The sequence below is a fragment of the Sciurus carolinensis genome, chromosome 2 (assembly GCF_902686445.1).
Source record: "Sciurus carolinensis chromosome 2, mSciCar1.2, whole genome shotgun sequence".
In the NCBI taxonomy this organism is placed as follows: Eukaryota; Metazoa; Chordata; class Mammalia; order Rodentia; family Sciuridae; genus Sciurus; species Sciurus carolinensis.
Window position 1 is genome coordinate 98,306,521 of NC_062214.1, and position 25,841 is coordinate 98,332,361.

At 36.1% G+C, this 25,841-nt stretch overlaps 1 protein-coding gene across 1 annotated transcript in view; it reads left to right on the forward strand.

Moving 5' to 3' along the window:
- Positions 1–25,841, forward strand: part of Prtg (protogenin) — a 114,541-nt gene that overhangs the window by 49,642 nt on the left and 39,058 nt on the right. Inside the window, exons 3-11 of the mRNA XM_047539281.1 lie at positions 8,729–8,873; positions 10,117–10,250; positions 12,813–12,950; positions 13,208–13,366; positions 14,012–14,171; positions 15,064–15,311; positions 17,611–17,775; positions 20,959–21,264; positions 22,206–22,394. Of these exons, the coding sequence (XP_047395237.1) occupies positions 8,729–8,873; positions 10,117–10,250; positions 12,813–12,950; positions 13,208–13,366; positions 14,012–14,171; positions 15,064–15,311; positions 17,611–17,775; positions 20,959–21,264; positions 22,206–22,394 (1,644 nt within the window). The remainder of the gene's footprint in view (positions 1–8,728; positions 8,874–10,116; positions 10,251–12,812; positions 12,951–13,207; positions 13,367–14,011; positions 14,172–15,063; positions 15,312–17,610; positions 17,776–20,958; positions 21,265–22,205; positions 22,395–25,841) is intronic.

Consider the following 25,841-nt stretch of genomic DNA (forward strand, 5'->3'; position numbering starts at 1 on the left):
ATAGCACCCAGCCAGGAAGTACTATTATACCCATTTTTGAAGTTGAGTAACTTTTTGAGGGCACACAGCTCATGAATGCAAAAGTGTGATTCTAACCCAGATTTATGGATTTTAGTATCTACATTGCTACTTGCAAAACTATGCTATTTTATTGCCTCCTTCTATACACCTAAATTATGCCATGTTCTGGATTTTGTTCTTTATTTTCTTTAAACTAGCAGAGGCCAAGATTTTACTTAGCTTTAAAAAACAAAATAAATCAAAAAACTCCTTTACCTCAATTTTCTGTTACTTTTACTTCTATTATTACTAGTAATTATTCTCAAAATGAGCATAATTACTAGTGGTAAGCCCTGGGTTCAGTTTCTAACACATGCACACACACACACCCTAAAATTGGAGAAACAGTAAGCACCACCTTTCCAAGCTTATACTTGCAGAACCTCCAAAGTAGGAAATCCTTTTCTCTGCTCATTTTACATATTATACATAGCTCTTTTTTATAGGCTGCTGTGATAAAGACCCAAGGATGTCTCTGAAAATCTTAATGGCAGCCTAACAGCTGAGCTTTTAATTAAAAATATCAAGATAAATGGATATTTGGTGTTGTTTATTTTATATATCCCTGACCTGATTTTATAGTTTCACCTTCCTCCGAAATGTGTCCCATTTCTTCTCACTTTGACAGATGAGAGTTGGTGCTGCTTATTCACTAGCCATCTGGTCTCTCCTCCCATTCTCTTTGATCACCATGGCGTTCCCCCAACCTTCTAGTTACAGGGACCAGAGACTTAAGAACCAGAGGTTTAGTCCTCGGCACCCGATAGCAAACCCCGCCTGGTCGTACAGTGTCTCTTGCACGTGCCCCCACTTTCCTATTATTGCTGCCATCACTCAAGCCCAGTGCAGATCTCTCTGCTCTGTTTTAAATAGCCTCTCAGCTGTCTCCCTTACCTTCAGCACTCTCTCTCTCTAGGTACCTGACTGTTTGATGATTGAAGTATATGTGGATTTAGAATTAGGAGAATAACAATAAAGGAGAAACTCTTATTCTCATTATGTAGACTGTTATATAAAAATAGATTTGTTTCTTGAAAACATTCGATTTCTAAATTTTAGACTGAGGTAGTTTAATTCTGTTTACATGCTTTCCTTTGTAAAAAAGGTATAAAGCCTTATAAATTCTAGTAAGCAGGAATTTAAAGATATTCTGTTTTGGAAGTTTAGGAATTTAACACATGTTCTTACCCAGCTAGGAAACAAGTGCATTTAGGCTTATACTGAGCAGAATTACTTGAAAGTAGAACATGTGATTTTTATCTTTCACAAACACTAAACATCTCAAAATTTTATTACTCGTGAGACAATTCAAATAGGGTCTCTGAAAACTCATTGCTTAGATTCAGATTGCAGCATCACGACTTAACTGGCTGAAAAACCTTGAACAATTTCCTGGGTACCTCAATTTCCTTAACTGAAAATTGGGATAATAATAGCTTTGAGGATGAAATAAACTAGAATATATAATTAATGCAGTATCTAGCAATAAAATGTTAAGCTATGGTTATTTCTGTCATATTAAGTTGCTTATAACCTGTTATAATTAATGCTTTATACTTTTCCTTCATAGCATTTATCACAGTACTCATAATAATTCAGTTAAATGTTTTTCACGAGACAAAGATTCCTGAGAATAGGGCCTCTTATTTTTCTCATTATTGAATCCTTAGCACCTAGAATGTCCTAGGCATTGAATTCAGTGTTTATTGAATGGATTAATGCAAATTAATCAAAATCTTTTAGGTTGGGGAGATAGTCTAGCCCGTTATTTGTGAAGAATTGCATGATGCAGAGCCTGTCAGCATGGATTAACTACAAAGTAGATGCATGGTGTGATTTTTTTACAACTATATTTTGTTTTTAGATGGATACAATACCTTTATTTTACTTACTTATTTTTATGTGGTGCTGAGGATCAACCCAGTGCTTCACGTATTCTAGGCAGGTGCTCTACCACTGAGCTACAATCCCAGCCAATGGTGTGGTTTTTAAGACAGTAGGATTAATAGTAATATATGATTAATGGAAATTAATCCCTTTGTGTCAGTTTTACCAGATATCTTTAGTAGCAGAGATATTGTTCTTATATAAGATTGATTGTTTAAATATTATTATATGCTTGCCACCTAAACAGTTTGATTTTGAAATACTTAATGCCAAACTACTCCCCACCCCCAAAAGCTAGCCAACAAATCTGCTAATGCTACCCAGTCAAAAAGAGTTAAAAATACATATTTGCCATATAGAATGATATTTGCTCCTTTTGTGGTAGCAAGGATACATGCACTCCTTTTTTTTCTAGTAATAAGGCTTAGTAGCTTACAGATTTAAAAGGAGGGTTGCTAAGACACAATGCTTTCTGACAGCATTTAAATTGGAATCACAGTTTTGTGGGATTATTCCTTTTTTGGTTTCAAAAGTAGTGGACTGACCTATAGAAACCTTCACATTAATAGACGAAAGTCACTTGTGAAGCAGACACAGTCAGTCAAACACTGGTGTATGTCAGGAGTATGTTTTTCAAAGGGGAAAAGAGGGGACAAGAAAACAGAGATCAGATAAGAGGCTGTTGGTGTTTCAGGTTAGAGATATTGGGACAGGAATACAAAGGAATGGATTTGACATATGTTTAGTACTTTAAATCACTGGGAACAGGTGATCCAAGGAAATGTGGAAAGTGTCAGTCTAGCTCAAGTGAGTTAACTCTGGATAGTGGTGTGTCACAACTAAGGCAGAGATACATCTTCAAAGAAGGAAAATTATTTCATTTTGAATGTGTGAGTTTGAGGTGCCTCTTATAAATACCAGGTGAAGATGTCCAGTGGGCATTTGGAACCATCAGTATAAATATATGAGAGAATGATTTGAACTGGAGATGTATTTGGGGGGAGTCATCAGCAACAGCTGGATGTGACTGAAACTGACAGTGGATGGAACACCAAAGGAGAATGTGGAGAGGGAAAAGAACAGAGAATCTCTGGGAGGAGGGGCAGAAGAGGAGGCCAGCCTCTGAAAAGGGAGACAGGAAGGATCAGAGAAATAAAAGAAGTACCAGGGAACGTAGTATTATGGACACTATTTCAATAAAATAATAGCATAAGAAGGCAGATTCTCTTTGAGGTGTGCATTCAGAGAAGAGGAAAGGGAGCTAGCTAGAGTAAACTAGAGAAGTTTCAATCCGTGGGGTGCAGAGAGTAGATAACTGCTATATAGATAAGTGGAGAAACATAAGGAGGTTTGAGTCGTCTCCTTTGAGTTTCTGGAGTTTTCGAGAGATTTGAATACTTTGGTATGTTGAGGGGAAGGAGCCAGGGGAAGAGTTCGAATATCAGGAGAGGGAAAAGACAGATACATCAAGAATTGAGTGTTGAGGGAAGAGGATGGGACTGGTGTCCAAATGAAGGAATTACAAACAGGACGAGGACTTTCTTACTTTCATCATTGACTCATAGTTGACTCATCACTGATTCATCATTGACTCTTTGTCTCCGAGGTACTGATGGATCCTGAGCACTGTCTGGCTTGATATTTTCTGGGTAGTATTATTTATCTAGCAGTTTAATTTCTCGAAAGGTACCAAAAGACATATAAAAGTTTTTTAGGCTTAAAAACATACCTAAAAACTGCTTTCCTACCTTGCTGAAAACCAGAACAGGAAACCCTTAGTAGGTTAGAAGATACATTCATTTTTCTTTCTGTGTCAATCAGCTTTTCATTGATGGAACAAAATACCTGAAAAGACATCTTAGAAGAGGAGAGATTTATTTTGGCTCATGGTTTCAGAGGTGTTCAGTCCATGGTCGGCTGGCTGCATTTATTCTGCACCTGTCATGGGGCAGGGCATCATGGCAGGAGGGTGTGGCAGAGCAATGCAGCTCACACTCAGGGCAGCCAGGAAGCAGAGAAAGCAGAAGGGGCTTGGGACAGGATACAGTCCCCAGAGGCATGCCCCCCAGGAACCCTATTCTCTCCAGCTAGGCTACCTCCTTTAGTTCTTCCACCTCTCAGTAATACCATCAGATTATGAATCCATCAGTGGATTAATCTGTTCATGAGGTCAGAGACCTCATGACCCAATCACTTCCCAAGAGGCCCACCTCTGAACACCGCTGCTTTGGGCCAAACCCTCAACGCACGAATCTTTGGGAGATTCTTCTTGTCTGAATCATAACACAGAATTGTGTGACTCGTAGGTTTTAGCCCTTAGGCCTAAAAGATAAAGTTGGTTCTTTTTTTTTTTCCCTTAATGCTGAGGGTTAAACTTGTGACCTTGTCATGCTGAACAGATAGGTGCTGCGCCACTGAGCCACATCCCTAACCCCTAGTTCAGTTTTGGTAGTCAGATATCTCAAGGATTTCATAGGTTTATCAATCTGAGGGAAAAGGGAAACAAACTGCTTAAAGAAAAGGTAGTGGTTCTAAGGCTTGTTGTTTGGTTAGATGAGACTGAGTAAAAAGCAACATTGAGTTGCCTAAGTAGTTGGAAGAACATTACTCAAGACAACAGAATAATGATTTTTATTCTTAATAATCACAGCATTTATGAAAAGCTTATGGGTTAGTGGTTCATTGATAGAGTACTTATTTAGCATGAGTACCACCCAGGTTCAATCCCCAACATGGCAAAAAAGGAGAAAAAAAGCATTATAATACTAGTAAAGGGCCCTCACTCTATTGGCTTAATCTTTATATAACTCCTTTGATATAGTTGGAACAAATTTTGTCTTTAAAAATTATTCAACTGTTGGACACCACAGTAATCCTAGCTACTTAGGAAACTAAAGCAGGAGAATCAAAAGTTCAAAGCCAGTACCAACAACTTAGGCCCTAAGTAACTCAGTGAGAACTTGTCTCAAAAAGGGGTTGGGGTGGGGTGGTTTCAGTCTCTAGTACCAAATAAATAAATATTAATAATATTAAATTTTTCTTAAAAAACCATGCAAGCTAAATATTTGGCATCTTTTGGGCAACAAAAAATAATAAAAAGCATTAGTTCCTTGTATCAGACTCCTTAAAATTCTATTACTGTGCTTAAAGACCTAGTAGAATTGGAGAAAGTCCCAAAAATTTCAGTTCAGTTCAGCAAACATTTTTTTTAAATTATAGAAGTACACAATACCTTTATTTTTATTTATTTTTATGTGGTGCTGAGGATCCAACCCAGTGTCGCACACATGTTAGTTACCACTGAGCCGTAACCCCAGCCCTTCAGCAAACCTTTTTTTTAGCTAAGTCTGTTGTGCCATTCTTTGTCTTAGGGATTCTGCAAAAATTGTGACGCATTTCTATCCTTCAATGAATTCATAGTATAGAATCCCTATATAAAGACTTGTGAGTGGGTGATTATTCATGTCTGAAATTGAAAATCTGAGGTCGAAAATGCTTCCAAATCCAAAACTTCTCAAAAAGTTGGAGATTTTGAATTTTAAGATTAGGGATGTTCAACTGGTAATGCCTATATAGTTATTACAGAAGTCTGAAAAACCCCAAAATCTAAAATATTTTTGGTCCCAAGCATTTCAGATAAGGGATACTAAACCTGTAATGGTACGATAAAGCAGCAGTGAGGGTCTGCAGTACAGGTTGCAGACAAGAGGGTCAGGAACAACTTCCCAGAAGACATGGGAGAAGTGCATTGGTTGAACTTTAAGCCATGATGGATTTATCAGGTTGGCAAAGGGACCTAGGGGATTTGAGAGAGGAGGACACCTCTTGAAAAACTCAGAGGTGTGAGGTTGAGGTATCACCTTGTATTCAGAGAACTGTAAACAGTTCATTGTTAGTGGAACATAATTATAAGAGGTTGAGTATAAGGCTGTCAAGTTCTGCAAAAACCAGTTAAATCACCTGCAACACAGATCGCTTTTGTATTTTATGACTCTCACTCTGGAGGGTGACTTTGCTGGCAAGGGAGATATTACTGAAGCAGCTTCTGCAAGATTTATAGGCCAGATATGACAATTGAACAAAATGATTTTTAGGGATGGAAAGAAGTCAGATATGGCAGATAAAAGCATATTGAATTGGGCATCTGATCCATTTTAGGGGCAAGGGAAGAAGGAATTGTTCAAATAAATAGGCATGGAAGAGCCTCTGCTTTATGAAGAAAAGCTAAACTGAATGAGGTATTTCAATTTGGGAAGGTGAAGGCTGAGAAAGAATATGGTAAAATTCCCATTTTAACTCTGAATTGAATATAAACTGGATCACCAGGGACTATCACCAAAGGTTACCCCCTCATGTATGGAAAAGGTTAATGTGGCACCAGAGAGATCCCTTAATACTTTATAAAGCAGGCATTATGCTTAGGGAAATTGAGGTCCTAATGCCTGAGAAAATGAATGTGTTCAATATAATTTAGTTAATTATAAAAAAACAAATTTACATTGTTTCTGAGAAACCAGGTTTCTCTGAATGTAAAGCTGATATTTTGAAGGTGAATATTCCTAATTCTTTAGTAGATGAACAGCAGTGGTAGTCCATAGATTCAGTCCAGAATCACAATGTTCATAGACAGACATCCTGGTAAGTGATTACAGAGGCAATTAAAAGGAAAAATTGTATTGAATTTTAAGGTTTGAAATTATTTTTAAAAATTAATTTTTAATTATAATTACACATAGTAATGGGATTTGTTGTGACATTAGAACATGCACATAACATAATTTGGTCAATTTCATTCCCTAGTTCCATTCTAGTCATTTGAGGAAACCCCATACTGATTTCCACAGTGCTGTACTAATTTATAATCCCACCAACAGTATATGTGTTCCTTTCTCTTCTTACAATTTGATGTTCTTGAATAGCGATTCTAAAACATTCATTCTTATTCTTTATGCTCTTAAAATTTATTTAAGACAAGAAACTTATGTAGCTTATATCTATTGATCTTAGTATTAAAAATTTAAGACTAGAAACTTTAAAAATTTATTTAAAATGAAAACATTGATCCACTACATATTAATATAACACACTAATATAATCATTTCATAAAACAAAAAAAAATTGAGAGGAGTGGTTTTTTTTACATTTGTACAAATCTCTAGTTAACTTACTAGAAGACAGCTGAATTCTCACGTTTCTGCTTCTGTATTTAGTCTCTTGCAGTATCACCCATTCTGTTGCTTCTGGAAAACTATACAGTTGAGAAAAGAAAATGAAAAAGACCCAAGATGGCTATTTTCAAATGGTTTTGACTTTGAGGATCCACTGACAGTAGTAATGTGTGGGCTGTTGTTCCTGAAGAAACAGAATTTTTTGTTATGTACACAAAGTATTTTGTTACCCCCACTTCACCCCTTTGAAAAGTAGATCCTCCTAAGAGTGTTTTCACTACCCCTGGCTGTATCTCTAAGGCCTGTAATCTACCTACAGAAAAATGAAGTCATGTTCAAGGCAGAATCTGTTATTCCTCTCTGACCTTTTACCCCTTCCAGACTAATGAAGCTTAAGTTTAACCCCTGTTATATTTTTCTTCATTATTTCTTTATTGATAAACTATAAGTGCTTTAAAAAAAAAAAAAAGCAAACCAAAAACTAGGGTTTGAGGAAGGGGAGTAAGACTATGAGACTATGCTTGGGCCCTTTGTATCTGAGGGAAGAGAATCTACACCATTACCTACATTGGGGGCCTGCCTAGAGTGGTAAAGAATTATCATTCTTCTGAAAAAAATATCAACACTTGGATTTATGTCTACTTTGGAAATACATGACATAAAAATAGTCTCGAGTTTCTCTAAATTTTATTCATGGATGCACCATTTTTCTCTCTTCTTTCTCATTTTGTCCCATCAATACCAGCTTCATCTGAATCCAAGCACAGAGGAACGTATCTGTGTCCACGAAGAAACAAGTCTTTGTTTTTTTTTAAGGCATCAAGAATCTCTTCATCCCCACTGCTACCAACCCAGGTCTGGTCCTTCCTTAAAAGCTTGTTGGACTTTAGACTTGGGACTCCTTTTTTAAATCCATTCCTGATTAATTTTTTTCAGGCATTGCTATTATCATGATGTTCCTTTGTTCAGAACTCTTCAGTGATACTTTAATTTGTACCGTGGTACAAATCTTATTTCTACTTTCCTTTTGTTTTCTCTCGAGTCCTTAGTTGGGAATACTGTATGGATAGTCCTGGCTGTCTCTTCCCAGTCCTATGAACACAAGCTGCAGTTTTTACCTCTGGGCTGGTCTTCATGGTATTCCTTTCATGTGGAATGTCATGCTTTTGCACTTTCATCTGAACCCAGTGGATTCTCCAAAAATCAATTCAGAAAATTCCTCTAAATGGTTTTAACCTGACTAGCTTGTCTTCATTCCTCTTTTCTCTGATTTACAGTAGTATTTGAAGTTTGTGTCTTACAGTTTGGTATGTGATTACCTTCATTAACTGTTATTTGCATTTCAGTTGTGTTAATCTTTTCTTTCCATGTGGGTGGTTTCTTGAGAACTTGTTTAGAATTTAATTCTGGGAAAGACCAGACTCCCCTAAGTTGGGCAACTACCCTGTGGTTTTTTTTCCCAAAATTATTTACTAAATTATCTTTGTACTAGTTAAGTTTAGGTTTATTCCTGCCTGAGCAGGAATTCACATCTAAATATTATTTAGCATAATGTTATTTCTGAGTATAGTTGTCATGTGCTTATTCTCAATTTGTTGAATTTTATCCTATAGCTATTTCTGCATTTGAAGTTCAACCTATTTCCACTGAGGTTCATGAAGGTGGAGTTGCTAGATTTGCATGTAAGATTTCCTCAAACCCTCCTGCAATTATAACATGGGAATTTAATCGGACAACTCTACCTATAACTATGGACAGGTAAATGTATTTTTTATCTATGAAGGTGACACAGGAATCTTGGCAACTTCATGTGAGAGGATAGAGGGAAAAGAACTGTTGTGCAACTCATTTTCATTTAGGGTGGCAATAACTGATCTCCCAAGACGTTCAGACTTAGAGAATTACACCATTAATTTCTGGAACAGAGGCAAGATTCCTTGTGTAAATACAATTCAAACAGGTTATCCTACTGTTTTCCTCGATCATTTCTTCTCACTGGACCTGAGTGAGGATTTGAATTGCAACCCAAGGCTTTAGGAAATCAAATTACACTTTCAGTGCTGGGAAGAGAAGTCTCCCTGTATGCCCTGGTAACTGCCCACTGCTGTGTCTGCCTTCCACCTTCCATTCCCCATCTACTATGCACATATACTCGCACGTGTGCACAGCACATGCACATATCTTGTGCTCTGAGAGTAGTTGGGGGTTTAAGGATGAAGAACTTGGTAACAACTCATAAGAGTTGAATTTCTCGCTTCTAAAGAGGCACAAATTGTTAAAATGGCAGAGCACTAAGATGGAAAAAATTATGCAAAGAAGTGCTTTATCACTTCAAGAAAAAAAAAAACACCTGAGTATACTTTAGAGAGTACAGAAATTAATAAGTGAAAAATCAGTATTTGAAAATAAATCATACTGAACTGTGGGCCATCAATTATCTGAATCTAAACTAGAATGTCAAATGGAGCCCTCTGTGTGACATTAGACTGATAGATCTCACAAACCATATTGTGCAGAATTATTTATGTTTTATAGACCCAAATGAAAACAACAGAATCAAGGTAATGTTTGATTTTCAGTTTTGTTTTTGTGGTGCTGGGGATTGAACCTATGGGTTTGTGAATGCTAGGTAAGGGCAATTTCACTGAGCTACATCCAGCCCAAATTAATAATTTAAAGAGTCACTGGGTGTGCTGGCCTGCCTGTAATCCCAGCCACATAGGAAGCTGAGGTATGAGGATTATAGGTTCCAGGCCAGCTTCAGCAACCAAGCAAGATCGTGTCTAAAAAAAAATAATAAAAAGGACTGAGGATGTAGTTCAGTGGTAGAACACCCCTGAGTGCAGTCCCTAGTACTATAAGAAACAAAATTAAAAGGTCTTTAAAGTATTGCTTGTAGCACTGTATAAAAATGAGTTTATTGATTCTGGTCATAGGATGTATTAAGTAAAATTAGAAATCTACTACAGAATGTTCAACTATTTAATTCTTCTCACAACAGGATAACTGCCCTACCAACAGGAGTATTGCAGATCTACGATGTTGGCCTAAGAGATGCTGGGAATTATCGTTGCGTTGCTGCTGCTGTAGCTCACAGACGCAAGAGTGTGGAGGCCTCTCTGACAGTCATTCCAGGTACCTCACTGAAGTGGCTTTTCACGTCTTTATTGACCCCTCTATTACTTTTTCTCCTCTAATTGTATTCCATAAAGCGGTATTTTAATTACATTTAAATTATTGTAATCTGTTTGGAAAATGGTCATTATTATCTACTGAGGAACTCTGCTTTCCCAGGCTACTTATGTTATGTATGTCACCTTGTTTGTGTGTGTGTGCTCCTGCACACGCTTTCTTTCTCTTTCATTCATTCATTTAACCCAGGGAGGCTTAATCACTGAGTCATATCCCCAATTCTTTTTATATTTTTATTTTGAGATAGGATCTCAGTAAGTTGCTTAGGGCCTTGCTGAGTTGCTGAGGCTGAGTTTGAAGTTGGTACCTTCCTGCTTCAGTCTCCTGAGTCACTGGGATTATAGGTGTGTGCCACTGTGTCCAGTTTTCCTTTTCTTTTTGAGGTGCTGGAGATCAAAATCAGGACTTCACAAATGCTAGGCAAGTGCTCTACCACTGAGCTATACCCCTAGCCCTGTTATGTCAAATTTAAGAAAGATTGAGTATTTGTTTTATAAATATTTCACTTTTGTTTTTAAAAGTATAAAATAAAGTATATAGAAAGAACATAACATCTGTTTCCATCAGAGTTGTCTATTGTCAATAAAGATATTTGTTTACAGTCTATTATTCTTTTGTTGTTTTAAGAGAAATAATAATTTGCATTTGCACAAATAATGCATTTGTTTTAAAAAGTTTTAAAATGTTTATAACATTTTTCTATTAAGCCATGGAAAAAGTATAAAAATAAAAGTTTAAAAATACCATCCTCGATCTTAGTGCCCAGAAATTATTATTGTTAATATTGTGAATATAGTTTTTTATATTTGGCCATACATGAATATAGGTAGAAGGGAAACTATATAAAGAGATGACTATGAAGAAAGGAATATATAATTTATTAAAATGGAATTATACATAGAGATGCTAGTTTTTAATTTAAAATAATTAAATGTAATTGAGTATAAAGGAAAAATGCACTAAAGACATTTTTTTTGGTACCAGGGATTGAGCCCAGGGATACTTAACCACTGAGCCATATCCCCAGCCCCCCCCTTTTTTTTTTTAATTTTTAGAGACAGGGTCTTGCTGAGTTGCTTAAGGCCTCACTAAGTCAATGAGGCTGTAAACTCATGATCCTCTTGCTTCATCCTCCCAAGCTGCTGGAATTTTAGGCATGTGCCACCGTGCCCAGTTTAAAGACATCTTTAATCATTAATCATCTTTTTCTTTCTCTCCTCCCGCTGCCTCTTGGTACCCCAGATTGAATTCAGGGTGCTCATCACTGAGCTACATTCCTAGTCTTTTCTGTTTATGTTGAGGCAGGTTCTTGCCAGATTGTGAGACTGTCCTGGAACTTTGAATCCTCCTGCCACAGCCTCCCAAGTAGCTGGAATTACAGGCATGTGCCACTGCGCCCAGCATGAATGTTTGTACAAGAGACATTACTTCCTCCAAGAGCTCTTAAGGTTTAAAAATTTTTTTTGAAAAACATTGAGACTGAAGTTAATAGATTTTATGCTATGCTTTAATTTTAGTGTCTGTTATCTTTTTGGCATGAAAAATCAAGACAAAAGCACTTTTATTCTTCTTCCTTAATTTCCCACTATCACATAAATTCTTACCAAGATTCATCCAAATAAAATAATGCTTCAGCCTCAATTAAAAATGAGTGATATGGGGCTGGAGTTGTGGCTTGGTGATAGAGCACTTGCCTAGCAAGTGTGAGGCACTAGTTTGATTCTCAGCACCACATATAAATAAATGAATAAAATAAAGATCTATCAACATCTAAAAAAATCTTAAAAAAAGAAATGATCTTCAATTAAAAAAAAACAATGATATGGAAGTAACCTAAAGTGTCCATCAGCTGATGAATGGAAAAAGAAAATAGGTTTTATCCATAGTTGAATATTAGTCTGTTATTGTTCAGAAAAAAAGGAATGAAGTACTGATGCATGTTACGGAAATATATGTGAACCTTAAAACATCATGTTAAATGTAAGTAAGCCAGTCACAACATATCATATATTTTAAGGTTTCTTTTACGTAAAATGTCTAGAAATAGGCAAGTCCTGAGAAACAGAAAATTGATAATGGGTATCAGGCTATATAGAGAGAAGATTGGAGGGTTGCTTCTAATAGTTATAGGTATCTTTTGGAGTGGTGAAAATGTCCTCAAATTAACAGTAGTAATAGTTGCATCATCTGAAAATTCTAAAAACCATTGAATTACACACTTCAAGTAGGTGAATTGTATGGCATATGAGTTATATCTCAATAAAGATTAAAGAAGTTTCCTGTTTATAAAAAGTGAATAAGAATTGATGTTTTGGGGTGGGGCGTAGCTCAGTGGTAGAGCACTTGCCTAGCATGTGTGCGGCACTGGGTTCAATCCTCAGCACCAAATAAAAAAATAAAACAAAGTTATAAAAATATAATGTTTAAAAAAATTAATGTTTTAACATGTTTCACTTATATTTGATTTATAATTTATTTTTGAATTCTGTCTTTTCCTCCCCAAAGCAAAGGAGTCTAAATCCTTCCACACACCATCCATTATAGCAGGTCCACAGAACATAACAATGTCTCTTCATCAGACTGTTGTTTTAGAATGCATGGCTACAGGAAATCCCAAACCAATCATTTCTTGGAGCCGTCTTGGTAAGTCTTCTCTCAATATGTGTGTGAATCTTTTCCTTAAACTTGTTCATTCAAAAAAAAGTTAAAATGTTGATTTTATAAATGAAATGTTTGGCAATTGCAATTGAATGACTTCTTTTTGGCATTTCAGCATGTAGATAAGAGGTTTTATTGTAGATAATTTTTATACTTTTCATGATTGATTGGATAGTCATCTTTTGGCACAATTTTCGATTATATGTTATATTGTTTTAACCAAAATATTCTCTTTGGAATAGATCACAAGTCCATTGATGTCTTTAATACTCGGGTGCTTGGAAATGGTAATCTCATGATATCTGATGTCCAGTTGCAACATGCTGGAGTGTATGTTTGTCGGGCTACTACCCCTGGCACACGCAACTTTACGGTTGCCATGGCAACTTTAACTGTGTTAGGTATGTATTCTTTCATTCTGCCATCGGGAGAATCTTACATTTTAATATTTACCATTTTATTTTATTCATACCTTACTCTTGAGTTTTGTAGCATTGATGAGAAAGTTGATAAGAAGTATTATAATCCATCAATGATTTTAGAAGAGAATTAATTCTTTTATTAAAGTATAGCTACAGAATCATTCTGAAGAAACTCTCTTGTTTGCATGTTTCTTGTTAATCTTTACTTTCTTCTTCAGCTTTTTTCCTTTTCTTGTGGTGCTGGGCATCAAACCCTAGGCCTTACACCTGCTAGCCACCTTTCTTCTCTTTTTCATCTACCACATATCCATACCATTCAACAATCTAAAATTTGAACCTGTTGATTGTATGTATTCCCAAGTGGCCGTATGTTGGGCTCAATTACGAAGGTCTGTGGGCGTGCATACCGTTGATGTGTTTATATAGTGAAAGCACAGAGGAAGTGGACACTAATGAGCAATGCAGAGAGAAGGTACCTGGGTAGGTATGGGGATATGGACAGAAGGCTCAGAATGTCAGACATCTTTAGAAAGGCAGGTTGTTTAATTTGCTGTATTCTTCCTTGAGTGTTTCTGTCATTCTTATTGGGATCACAGAAATATTTTCTTTTTTCTTTAAAAATAGCTCCTCCTTCATTTGTTGAATGGCCAGAAAGCTTAACGAGGCCTCGAGCTGGCACTGCTCGATTTGTTTGTCAGGCGGAAGGAATCCCCTCACCTAAAATGTCATGGTTGAAAAACGGAAGGAAGATACATTCAAATGGTAGAATTAAAATGTACAACAGGTGGGTTATGTCATTTTGCTACTATTTTATAAGAAATAATGATTTTGGGGGCTGGGGAGGTAGCTCAGTTGGTAGTGTGCTTGCCTTGTAAGCACATGGCCCTGGGTTCGATCCCCAGCACCCACCCCCCAAAAAAAGAAAGAAATATTGATTTTGGTAATTTTTATGTGAAATGGTTCTAATATCATCCAATATCTAAATAATCCTGAGAGTTAAAACTAAATTAAAACAAATAATAATTTAAGTTTTATACCATTAACATGCCATAAATCCTTTTGTATTTTGTACGTGGATCATGGAAGTAGTAGATTAAAATGAAATGAAATATTGGACAGTTCTCCAAACCTAGGTCCTAGCCCTGGCAGGCCACTACCTACATTACCACAAGCATGCATGTTAACTCTTCAGGGTCTCAATTCTTTCTTGCATTAAGTAAGGAAATTAGAAGGAAATAATTTATTCTTTAAGAATTCCTCCACAGTTCAAATTTAAGAATTTTAAGAATGGATTTTTATTAGTATCAATATGAATTCTTGTACTGTTCTTTATGTTGAGCAAAAATTCAAAAAATTTTGTTGACCTTAATGTTATGCATTCACTATAATATTATATGAATTGAAGTGCTATTGTAGAGGAGTATACTTCCTTATTAAAAGTCAGCATGTTTTTAGAAAGGGTTTAAGTTGTCACCTTATAGAGACTCAGACAATACAAAAGATTAATTTTAAATAATTAGTGTAGAATGTTTTTAATCAGGGCTGATTATACAGTTTTTTTGTTCTCAGTTAATTTTTATCATTTTAAATGAGTATATTTAGCATTAACTGAACTTTACTTTTGTATCATTCTTGGAATTTTTCATGGACATAAATATTTTTTTTCCTTTCCTCAGTAAATTGGTAATTAATCAGATTATTCCTGAAGATGATGCTATTTATCAGTGCATGGCTGAGAATAGCCAAGGATCTATTTTATCTAGAGCCAGACTGACTGTAGTGATGTCTGAAGATAGACCCAGTGCTCCCTATAACGTGCATGCTGAAACCATGTCAAGTTCAGCCATCCTTTTAGCTTGGGAGAGACCACTTTATAATTCAGACAAGGTCATTGCTTATTCCGTGCACTACATGAAAGCAGAAGGTAAGCAGTTTGAATTGTGTTTAGTTTTAAGTGCTGTTTGCTATCAAGAATTTGTTTTTAGAATGAATGCTGTCTTACACAGACCACAAAATACTTTTGAAATTCTATGGCATTTATCTTTCTCCTTTTTCTTTTTTCTTCTTGATGGCATTGGGAATTGAACCTAGAGTCTCAATTATGGTAGGCAAACACTCTACCACTGAGCCACATCCCCAACCCTCTATTTTTAAATTGAGACAGGGTCTCTCTAAGTTGCCCAGGCTGGCCACCGTCAAACTTCAGATCCTTTGGCCTCAACCTCTCAAGTAACTGGGATTATAGGCATGTGCCACTATGCCCAGATGACATTTATCTCTTTAATAATCTATTGCCTGTGGATGTATTTTTCTCTAAATTTTCTGTTGTTGTGCACTTTGAATGTTAGTATAATTTAAGGTTTTTCTGTTTATAAACAAATACCAGCTAATGTAAGAGATCTCTGCCTGCTAAAAATTACAAAGTGGCATACCTATGAATTTGAGTCCAGCCAAGGTATAAATTCCTTAACTGAGATTTAGACCTAAGTTATGTAGGAACAGTGTTGTAACTGTTTGGTAAAATAATATAGTGAACCATAGACACTGTAGCATGTTATTTTTAAGGTGGAAGGTAAACATGATCAAATTCTCCATGTATATTTTGAACATTTCCTGAAATCATGTGGAATACTTTGAAAAGACACTACTGATATTTCACTGCATAAAAGTAACAATCGAATATATCTTAAAATTCTTATTTGAATTATTGATTTCCTTTTTATTAATATCATTTTTTAAATTCTTATATCTTACTTTGGCAAAATCATAGAAGAAAAGCTACTTATGAATCCCAAATTTCTCCATTGACTTTTCATAGAGACCATGCCAAAGTTGTACAAATTTTCGTTCTTCCCACAACAGACTAGCTTTCATACACTGTACATTAAAAAACAAACCCAAACACCCATAGAGTGGTGGTATATTAAAATTGTCTATAGAGACAGGTGGTTTGTTGCTGCTACTGCCATTTGTTTTTTGCACTTTGAAGTAGTGTTTTGAAAAGGAATATTTTGAATGTAAATCAGGGGTCATGGAAGCAAGAAGAATGGAAGTCTGATAACTGAGCATGTTGGAGTATGTTAATTCCCTCTTTAGTGATTTAGGAAGGTAAAAGGAAGGCTGGTTTGGTGGAGACCACTCTTGTTCGCTATTATGGTTGTTTCATTAGAGCCCCTGCATGCAGCTCAGTGGTCTATTCAGGGATGAACAAGGCTTTTTAATTCGAACTCAAGGACCTTGTTTGGTAGGTCAGAAATCGTACTATGCAGTTCCTAATTAACGAGCCATTAGCCAGTCTGTTGTGAAATGCCTGTAATCTTGTCTAATTAAAATGCTATCAAGTTAATTCAGAAATGTGGGAAAACTTAATACTGGAATTTGCCTTCTGTTTTGTTTATAAATCCAGTGTGGGGAGAAGGGACTTGTCCTTAGAGAGTTTTGATTAAGTTGACATGCATTTACTGTGAATTGTGAGCAGAGCACAGTAGCTGCCAGTGCTCTTGTTCCATTTTGCAGGTCTGCTCTGTAGGAATTAAATCCCACAAAGACAAATCCTGTTCTATACCTTGCCATGAATATTTTATTAAGAATTGCTAAGAATTTTTTTCCTCTTAACAAAACAAAACAAAACCTCACTGTGGGATAAAGCATTTTAAAGTACGTTCTGTGCCTCCCGGTTCTTTTGCTTTCAGGATAAATAAAAAGAACAACTTGTGTCAGTCAAATTTAATAGAATCTCTAGGGGCAAAATGAGATCTTTTGCAGGGCAACTTTTAGTTTGTTTTGTTTTCATAAAGAATTGCGTTTCCTACTATCTCCATTTATGTTTATAAGGGGGGGGGGGAGAAAGAAATAAAGAAACCATAAGTTCAAGCAAGCAAATTTTAGACTGTTCTAAGTTATTGTATTCTGTTGTTAAACTGTTTTGTTACTACTGTAGATTGTGTCCGTTCTAGGTTTTGACTAGATAGAAAATGAAGTTTAGAGATTAGTTTTTTTCAGTTTCATTTATTCAGGAAAAATTAAAAATAGTAATTTGTAGTAAGACAAGTTAATTTATTTTTAGAAATAAAGACCTTTCTGTTACCAAAAGTGTTTTGTATAAAGGGTCATAAAATGAACAGAGAATAAACCCAAGGACCAGTGTCATAGTGAGGGAAAATGGTCTTGCTAGCTTTATTTAGATAGTTGTAGTTTTTTTAAACACAGATTCTTTTATCTAGGTTTAAATAATGAAGAATATCAGGTAGTCCTTGGAAATGATACAACTCATTATATTATTGATGACTTGGAACCTGCCAGCAATTACACTTTCTACATTGTGGCATATATGCCAATGGGAGCCAGCCAGATGTCTGACCATGTGACCCAGAATACCCTAGAGGATGGTAAGAAAACATGATTCTGCATCTTTTAAGAATGAGCATTCACAATGAATCAAAATGCAATCTGTAAAAATTTAAAAAATAAAAAAAGAATGAGCATTCATATGTTTAATCCTTTTCAAAAAATGTGTTTTAAATGGAAAAATATCTTCTTTGGTTAAAAAATAACCAGATATGTTAAGCAGCAGACTAATTTGCCATTTCAAATCTGACTCTTGCTTTTTGCCAGTAACATGATAAGGATAGAGAACATTATTTATAATTTAGAATATAGATTTTTAATAATATTCTTACACATTCATTGTATTTCCTGTTTAAATTATAAATACATTGCAGTTGTTTTACAAAATAGAATAAATCCTAAGTTTTTTCAGGTATGAATAAATATAATGAATGTTACATATTAATTATTTTCAGTGACTGCTGCTCAAAGGCGTTGGACTTCTGAAACTGGAAGTTTATGAAACTTTGTTATCCATGAGTTTAAAAAATTCTTTGATAATCAGATAACACTTCGTTTATTACTAGAGCTTTATTACTTATTCAGTTTGTTACTTGACCACTGAGCTGTAGTTATCTGGATAGAGGGCAGTCCATCATATTCTCAATGGTGTTCCAGAATTCCTTCCATTAAAATGCTCCTGGAGAACTGGTTCTCTCTGGGCTTTTCATACCATGTTGTAAAAGATAGGATTCTGGAGGGCCCAGTATTTGTGCCCTGCGGTGTGAAAGGGAATTAGTGTTTGATTTCACTGTTCTCTCCTTTAACATGCAGGTCATCTTCCTTAGGGATAATCTACTCTTGGTTTTCAAAACATCTCTTTATAAATAATTCCCAAATCTAATTTTTTTTGTTCATTTGGTCCCAGATCTCTTATTTATATCTTTATAATGCTACTTATTTAGATGTTTATAAATTCAGAGTTTGACTGAATGAAAAAATTTTCAAATATCTGTATGCTGAATTTCAAATTTTAGTTTTTATCTAAGAGTCTGTTCCACTTTAGAGTGAGCCGCAGTATATATGACATCTTTAGCTAACACATTACATTTACCAACCTCTGATATGCCTAAGGTGAAACACATGCTGATTTGTGGTATGTGTGTGTGTGTGTGTGTGTGTACATATGTTTTAGTCATATTCCCCTTCATATTCTAGAAGAAAATGAGACTAAGCATAGCAAGCTACCTGTTAAGGCTTGGCTTTCCAGTTAAAGTAAACCTTTCCTTACTCTGCAACATTTTTTATTTAATGGGATTTGTTTTGTTTTGTGAATGGCATACAGACCTTCTTGTCACTTTTTTTCAGTTTTTTTGCATTAGCCTGTCCCACCTTCTAAGCCAAGTTCACAAACTGAACTATGTGGGTCTCCACTTAGGTTGTATGACAGTGTGTGGCAGAGACAGCTAATGCTCAAGGAGCTCTTACCACTCACCCTATTCCAGAAACCCTGTCTCCATCTTCCCATTTCATCCCCACATAGCTCTATGGTAGGGAACAAGTATATAAGAGGCAGTAGAGTATGGAGGACAAGGGTGCACGCTCTATCTGCTTTGTCTAGGTCTGCTCCTTCCCTCACTATCTTGGGACCTTGGGCAAGTGATTAATTCTGTTGTACCTCTTTTCATAGCTATGAAGTAGAAATGCTTCATGGTACTTCCTTCACTGGGTTTCTCCAAATATTAATGGTTCATACACATAAAGAACTCAGAAGTGCTTAAATTGTTTTTTTCATTTCCACTTTTTTAATCATTTAACAAATATTTATTGAGTGCTTGCTATGTGTTATTCAATATTTGGTATGAACAAAATGCAGAAAATTTGTCCCTGACCTCATGGAACTAAATTTCTGGAAGGGGAGGGAGCACAGGAATAACAAAAATAAAGAATAAGTAATATACTCTGTTAGACAGTGGTTAGGTATGGGGGAAAGGGGGGAAAGATGCAGGGCAGTGGAGCACGACATGCTGTAGAATTTGAGGTTTTAGTTACCTCTAGAGAAGGTCTCTCTGAGTAGGTGACATTTGAAGAAGACTTGAAGAAAATGAAAATAAGGGAGTGCTAAACAGATAACTGTGACAGGTGTATTCACGCAGAGGAGGTGGAATTGCAAAAGGCCTGCAAACAATCATGGCTGGAGAGGAGGAACAAGGGCGAAACAGTAGGAGGTGAGGCAAGAAATTGGCAGTTGTACAGGGTTTTGTATGAAGCCAGAGGACTTTGGCTTTTACTTTGAATGAAATGAAATTGTTTTGAGCAGAAGTAATCTGACTTGTGTTTTAGCAGACTAGTGCGTTGACAGTAGATGGCAGGGACAAGGGCAGAAGCAGGGCAATCTGTTAGGCTGTTGGAACAATGCAGGCCAAAGGTGGTGTCGCATGGACCAAGGGGCGGCAGTGGAGGTCCTGCAGCCACAGGACTGAAAGTGGAGTGTAGGAAGCGTAGAGGATGACAGCATGTTTTATGGTGTGAGCAGCTGGGTAAATGATTGCCATTTACTGAGATGGGAAAGACCACAGAAGAAGCCCATCCTCTTTGCATTGCGTGTATGAAGAAACCTAGACACAAGAGAAGTTGATTGGCCACAATCACACGAAGACCATATAGTAACTGGCAGAACGAGGATTCAGACACCGAGAGACTGATCTTTCCTCTTAGTATGATATACCGTTTTGGACTTACTTTTCTGGAATGCCAGTTTTATTTAAATTATTGGAGGAAAAGGATTTTCATATGATAGCATGTTTTATAATTGAGAATACAAAATTCACATTAGTTCCTACATTTGAAAAAATTATTTTCTAGGTTATAGTCCTATAAATCCTATGCATCCCCACCCTCGTACAATGCATTTTCCATTGTTTCAAAGGCACTGGGGTAGCGTTATTTGAAAAGTAGTCTCATATTTTATATGAGTATCAAGTATTCACATATTCATCCTAAACAAGACAGTCACAACAGTGATGAGAACCTTACTTTCTTTGATCCCATATACTTGATCCATTCTCATTAGTTCTTCTTTTTGTCTGGTTTGTACTCTGCTTTACTGAATACTTCTGCTACAACTGAAAACGCCTCTTTTATGATGTTACATATTGCTGTTAAAAAATGAATGAATACTGGTATGCTAAGTAGTAACTTGATTTTAATTATCTTAAAATAATGTTTTCTTTTGTAATTTTCAGTTCCCCTGAGGCCTCCTGAAATTAGTTTGACAAGTCGAAGTCCCACTGACATTCTCATCTCCTGGCTGCCAATCCCAGCCAAATATCGTCGGGGCCAAGTGGTGCTGTATCGCCTGTCCTTCCGCCTAAGTACTGAGAATTCCATCCAAGTTCTCGAACTTCCAGGGACCATGCATGAGTATCTTTTGGAAGGCCTGAAACCTGATAGTGTCTACCTGGTCCGTATTACTGCTGCCACCCGTGTGGGGCTAGGAGAGTCATCAGTGTGGACTTCACATAGGACACCCAAAGCTACAAGTGTGAAAGGTACCCTTCTTGGGACTGTTGAGGAATAACAGTACAGTATTTATACCTTTGAATCAGACTGTTCCTCTCTTAGTTTATGTTTTGTTTTGTTTTGTTTTGGGGTACCAGGGATTGAACTCAGGGGCCCTTGATCACTGAGCCACATCCCCTGCCCTATTTCGTATTTTATTTTGAGACAGGGTCTCAACCGAGTTGCTTAGCACCTCGCTTTTGCTGAGGCTGGCTTTGAACTCTTGATCCTCCCACCTCAGCCTCCCGAGCCTTTGGGACTACAGGTGTGCACCACTGCACCTGGCTATTGTGTTCATATTTAAAATTTTCATTTTACTAATAAAAATATTCCATAGATCACAGACTTGATTGAAACAAAATTAAGCTTTTGATTTAGTAGTCCTTTTTGAATAGAACTCATTACTGTGTAAAATTTTTAGTTATGGTATTAGTTTGCTTAGCAAAACCTTCATGGCTAAGAACATTCCAAATCAATTACCAAAAGTTTTTATCAATAGAGACCTAATTAATATTATTGCCATTTAAAAAAAATATCATCAGTTCAAAAGAAAGACCTTAAGACTGAAAGATTCTAGGCCCTTCTTTTTACTTAGGTGGAATATACTATGACTGATTTTCTTATTTGATAATAATGCCTCTTCTCTTTATCACAGAGTATTAGATGGTGAAAATTATATTTATTGCCTCTTGGAAAAAAATTAAAATATACAAATACCTGCATAGGTATTACTTGTATATTTTAGTCTTTTTAAAGATAATATATATTTTAAACTAGCTTAAGTTATAATATCATTGTAAAATTTGGAAAGTTAAAGTATAGTTGTGTTGAAATTGAACCTTTTGTAATTATTGGTTTAAAGTTGTGAGATTTACAGTCTTCATGGGAACTATGAGCTGTCTGTACATAATTTTCTGGTGAATTTTTCTAGCCCCTAAGTCTCCTGAGTTACATTTGGAGCCTCTGAACTGTACCACCATTTCTGTGAAGTGGCAGCAAGATGCTGAAGACCCAGCAGCCATTCAGGGCTACAAGCTGTTCTACAAAGAGGAAGGGCAGCAGGAGAATGGGCCCATTTTCTTAGATACCAGTGATCTTCTGTACACTCTCAGTGGCTTGGGTAAGTGAGTCTGAACTCTGCTTTTCCTTTTATCCTTCCTCTCTGGCCAGTTGGATAAAAAGTTATTAGCTGTACAGCCAGAGAATTAACTCGATGCTGAGAAGTAAATAATAGTTTTAGTTTGTCACTATGTATGTCTTACTGCTCAAACTTCAGAGGTCAGGTAGCTGTGCTGCCTTTCTTTTCTCCAGCTCTGGGAATCTGCTTTTCTTTCTAGAGTTCACTTCTGGTAGAAGAGATCCTGATCAACTGTTGGGAATGTAGAATAGGAATTTCACCAAGTGAATTAATAATTAAGTTTAATTTAGGATTTGAGAGTGCTATGTAGGTATGAAATAATTTATATAAATTATGTATAAAAGAATGCCTTTTCACTTAGAAGGCTGACACAGGAGGATTGCAAGTTTAAGACTAGCCTGGGCAATTTAGCAAGACCCTGTCTCAAAGAAAAACATTTTTAAAAATGGGGGGTTGGGGACATAGCTTAGTGGAAGAGCACTTGCCTAGCATGCACGAGGCCCTAAGTTTGATCCCCAATACTGGGGAGAAAAACATGTAACTATAAATATTTATTTCATGTAGCTGTAACCCAGAACACAGGAGGGAAAAAATCACCTCTGTGTTTGGGTTCATCAATACTGTTGATACTATTTTTCCCCCTATTCTTCCTGTCTTTGCAGGGTATAAAGAATTTCATGATGTAAAAATGATTAATAGAAAGTAAAGAAATTTTGTATCAAAACAAATTCATGAATATAAATAGACACCTACTCATCATGGTGTAAATGCACACTTAGCTATTTGTTGTTTATGAATAGAGTTTTACCCTACAGTTCCAGGTGCTCACTTGAATTATGATTGTTACCCAAATGCCTGCTGAATGGTTGTAGGATGTTCTGTATTTTTTCAGAATTTTGCAGAGCACTCTGGCCTTTCCCTTCAGAATGCCCTGTGGAGGTGAGGGGAGGTAAGAGGCACAGTTGTCCCATGGTGAGTTTCGCCGTTTCCTTCCCTGGCCTCGTTGCACAGGCTATGACAGCAGCACTTGAGTCTCTGCAGGGTAGACTGACTGGTAGGAACCTGTTTTCAGATGCAGAGATGCAGAACTCCATCCTGCAGTTCCTCACCATGGTTTTCCAGATGGTATTTTGCTTATAATCTTGTTATGTTGGTTTTTAATTTAATCTGCCTTAAATTAAATAAGTTTCACTATCGATCTCTGTCACACAGCTTTATGAACGATGAGGAGAAGTTACATATGTTCTGGGATGACCTTTCTTAATCCATGGATACCAAGATGACATGAGCCCAACCTCCTGTTCCTAAAGTCAGCAGTGTTTATTTCTGCCATGGCTTCCCAGTGTGTTGTCCTTTTACATGTGTATATCGTTGATTCAGAAACATTTTACTCCGTATTTGTCAGAATTTTTCAAAGCAAAATGGATTTGGGGCAATTATTGGTGAAAAATCATAGATCAAACTCAGTACTTCCACTTTCCTCACTATAAGGAAGATATAAATGTTGAAGATATACAAAATACTTTTCTAAGAGTGCTTTTATTGCACATACATTATGGGTAGTTTATTCTAAAGAGATGAATAATTTGTTAGGAAAAAAAACTAAACAGGGCTGTTCTTGTAAAAAACTTAGAGAAACATTTTATTAAAACTTGGCAATTAAAAGTTCTTTAAAATTTTTAGATTTTCTATAGATGCATTTAGATAGATAAATGTATGTATACATAGAGATGCATCTATACAGATTCCATATGGTGGGGAGGGAGACCCATTGATTTTTGTTGAACTTTTTAATAATCTCTGAATAATAGCTTTCAAAACTATTATTTCCTCCTATGTTTTAAAAATAAATTGCATACATTGCATACATTTGTTTTTATGTTGTTATGTCTGTTGCATATGCCATTCGTGGTACTGCTTTTAAAATCACCTTTTTAAGGTATAGACTAGGAAATTATTTTGTTATAGTGAGTATACCACATCTGTTAAATAGCTCTATGTTCCTGACTGTGGAATTAGGTGGTTGGACTACTTGCATTTCAAAGCATCAGAGGCCCCTGTGCAGCTGTAGGGCTCTCCTGTTAGGCAGCAGGTTCTGCACCCCTGGAGCTGCCAGATCACAGCCTGGTTGGCAGGGATGCAGTTGTGTGGGTTCAAGCATTGTACAACTGTTGACTAGATCACATTAAGGTGCCTTTTAATCCTGAGAACCCTAGGGTCTAGCCTTCCTTTTCTAGAAAGTGTGTTGGGGCCTGGCCAATCTTAGAGCAGGTGAATGTGTTTAACCCACCAAGCAGGCAAGTGCTAACAACTCTGGCTTCTTTCCTCCTTCCTTTTGGATGTTGGGAGGGCAACGTGTTCCTGTTAACTGGACAACTGACCATCTGTGACCATTTTTAGCGGGAGCATCTGGCGTTGGCTGCCTGTTTAACAGAGAGTGATGTGTGTAGAGGGCAGTAGGTTAAGGGAATCCTAGCTGTGACTTGCATGGTGAATACTTGCTTTCACTGAGCTTTTTGCACATTAAAGATGCTCTGACTGGAACTAGATTTACTAAGTGGGCTTGGAAATGAAATTTAAATGTTTCTGTTTGCTGATTCAATGTCAATTTGAGTAACAAAATTTCATTTTCATACTAATACCCTTTCTCATACCCTTATACACATCCTTTTGTTTCCACTTCTGATAATTATGTTTTCAATTAAAAAGTGTTATTGGGATCTAATCAAGCAGACATTCTTGGAAATACACACAATTCTTTGTTTCTCAAAGAAGACAAATGAATTTCTATCTTTCAATTCATTTAACAAGTATTTAAAAATACATTTCTAAGTAAGGCATCATAGTATGACATAAATGTGACAGACGTAACCCCTGCTTACAACCAGGATTAAACCAAAAGATATTTAATTAACTGACATGTCCAATTTTCCAAAAAATTTGATTAAATTTAATCATACTTAGTAATGATAGTATTTTAGAACATATTACTCTGAAACCTCAAAGCTCAGTTCCCTGAGATGTATGGAGTGTTTCAGTTTTTAAAGTGGTTAAAAAGATTATTTTGTCTTTATGAAATGATATGAATATTTTCACAACAATGAAAACATTTTCATGTTGCTAGTTTGTTAAAGTTTAACTTGACAATGTAGTTTGGTTTTAAGAACTGATTCTCCTTTGGGGTTGGGAAAAAATCATTAAGCTTGTGATTCAAGATGTTTGTGTGATTTGTTCTAAGTTGTGATTTGAGGTTTGCTTTAGGATTTTGCAGTTTTGTAATAATTATTTTCACTTAGATATTTTTTTCTTGGCACTTCCAATTTTTAGCTAAGTTATAAGCTAAGTGTTTGTTATATTTATCACATGGTAAAATGAAGCAAAATTAATAACACACTTCTGTTCCCTGATAATAGGTTGAAAAATTGGTTC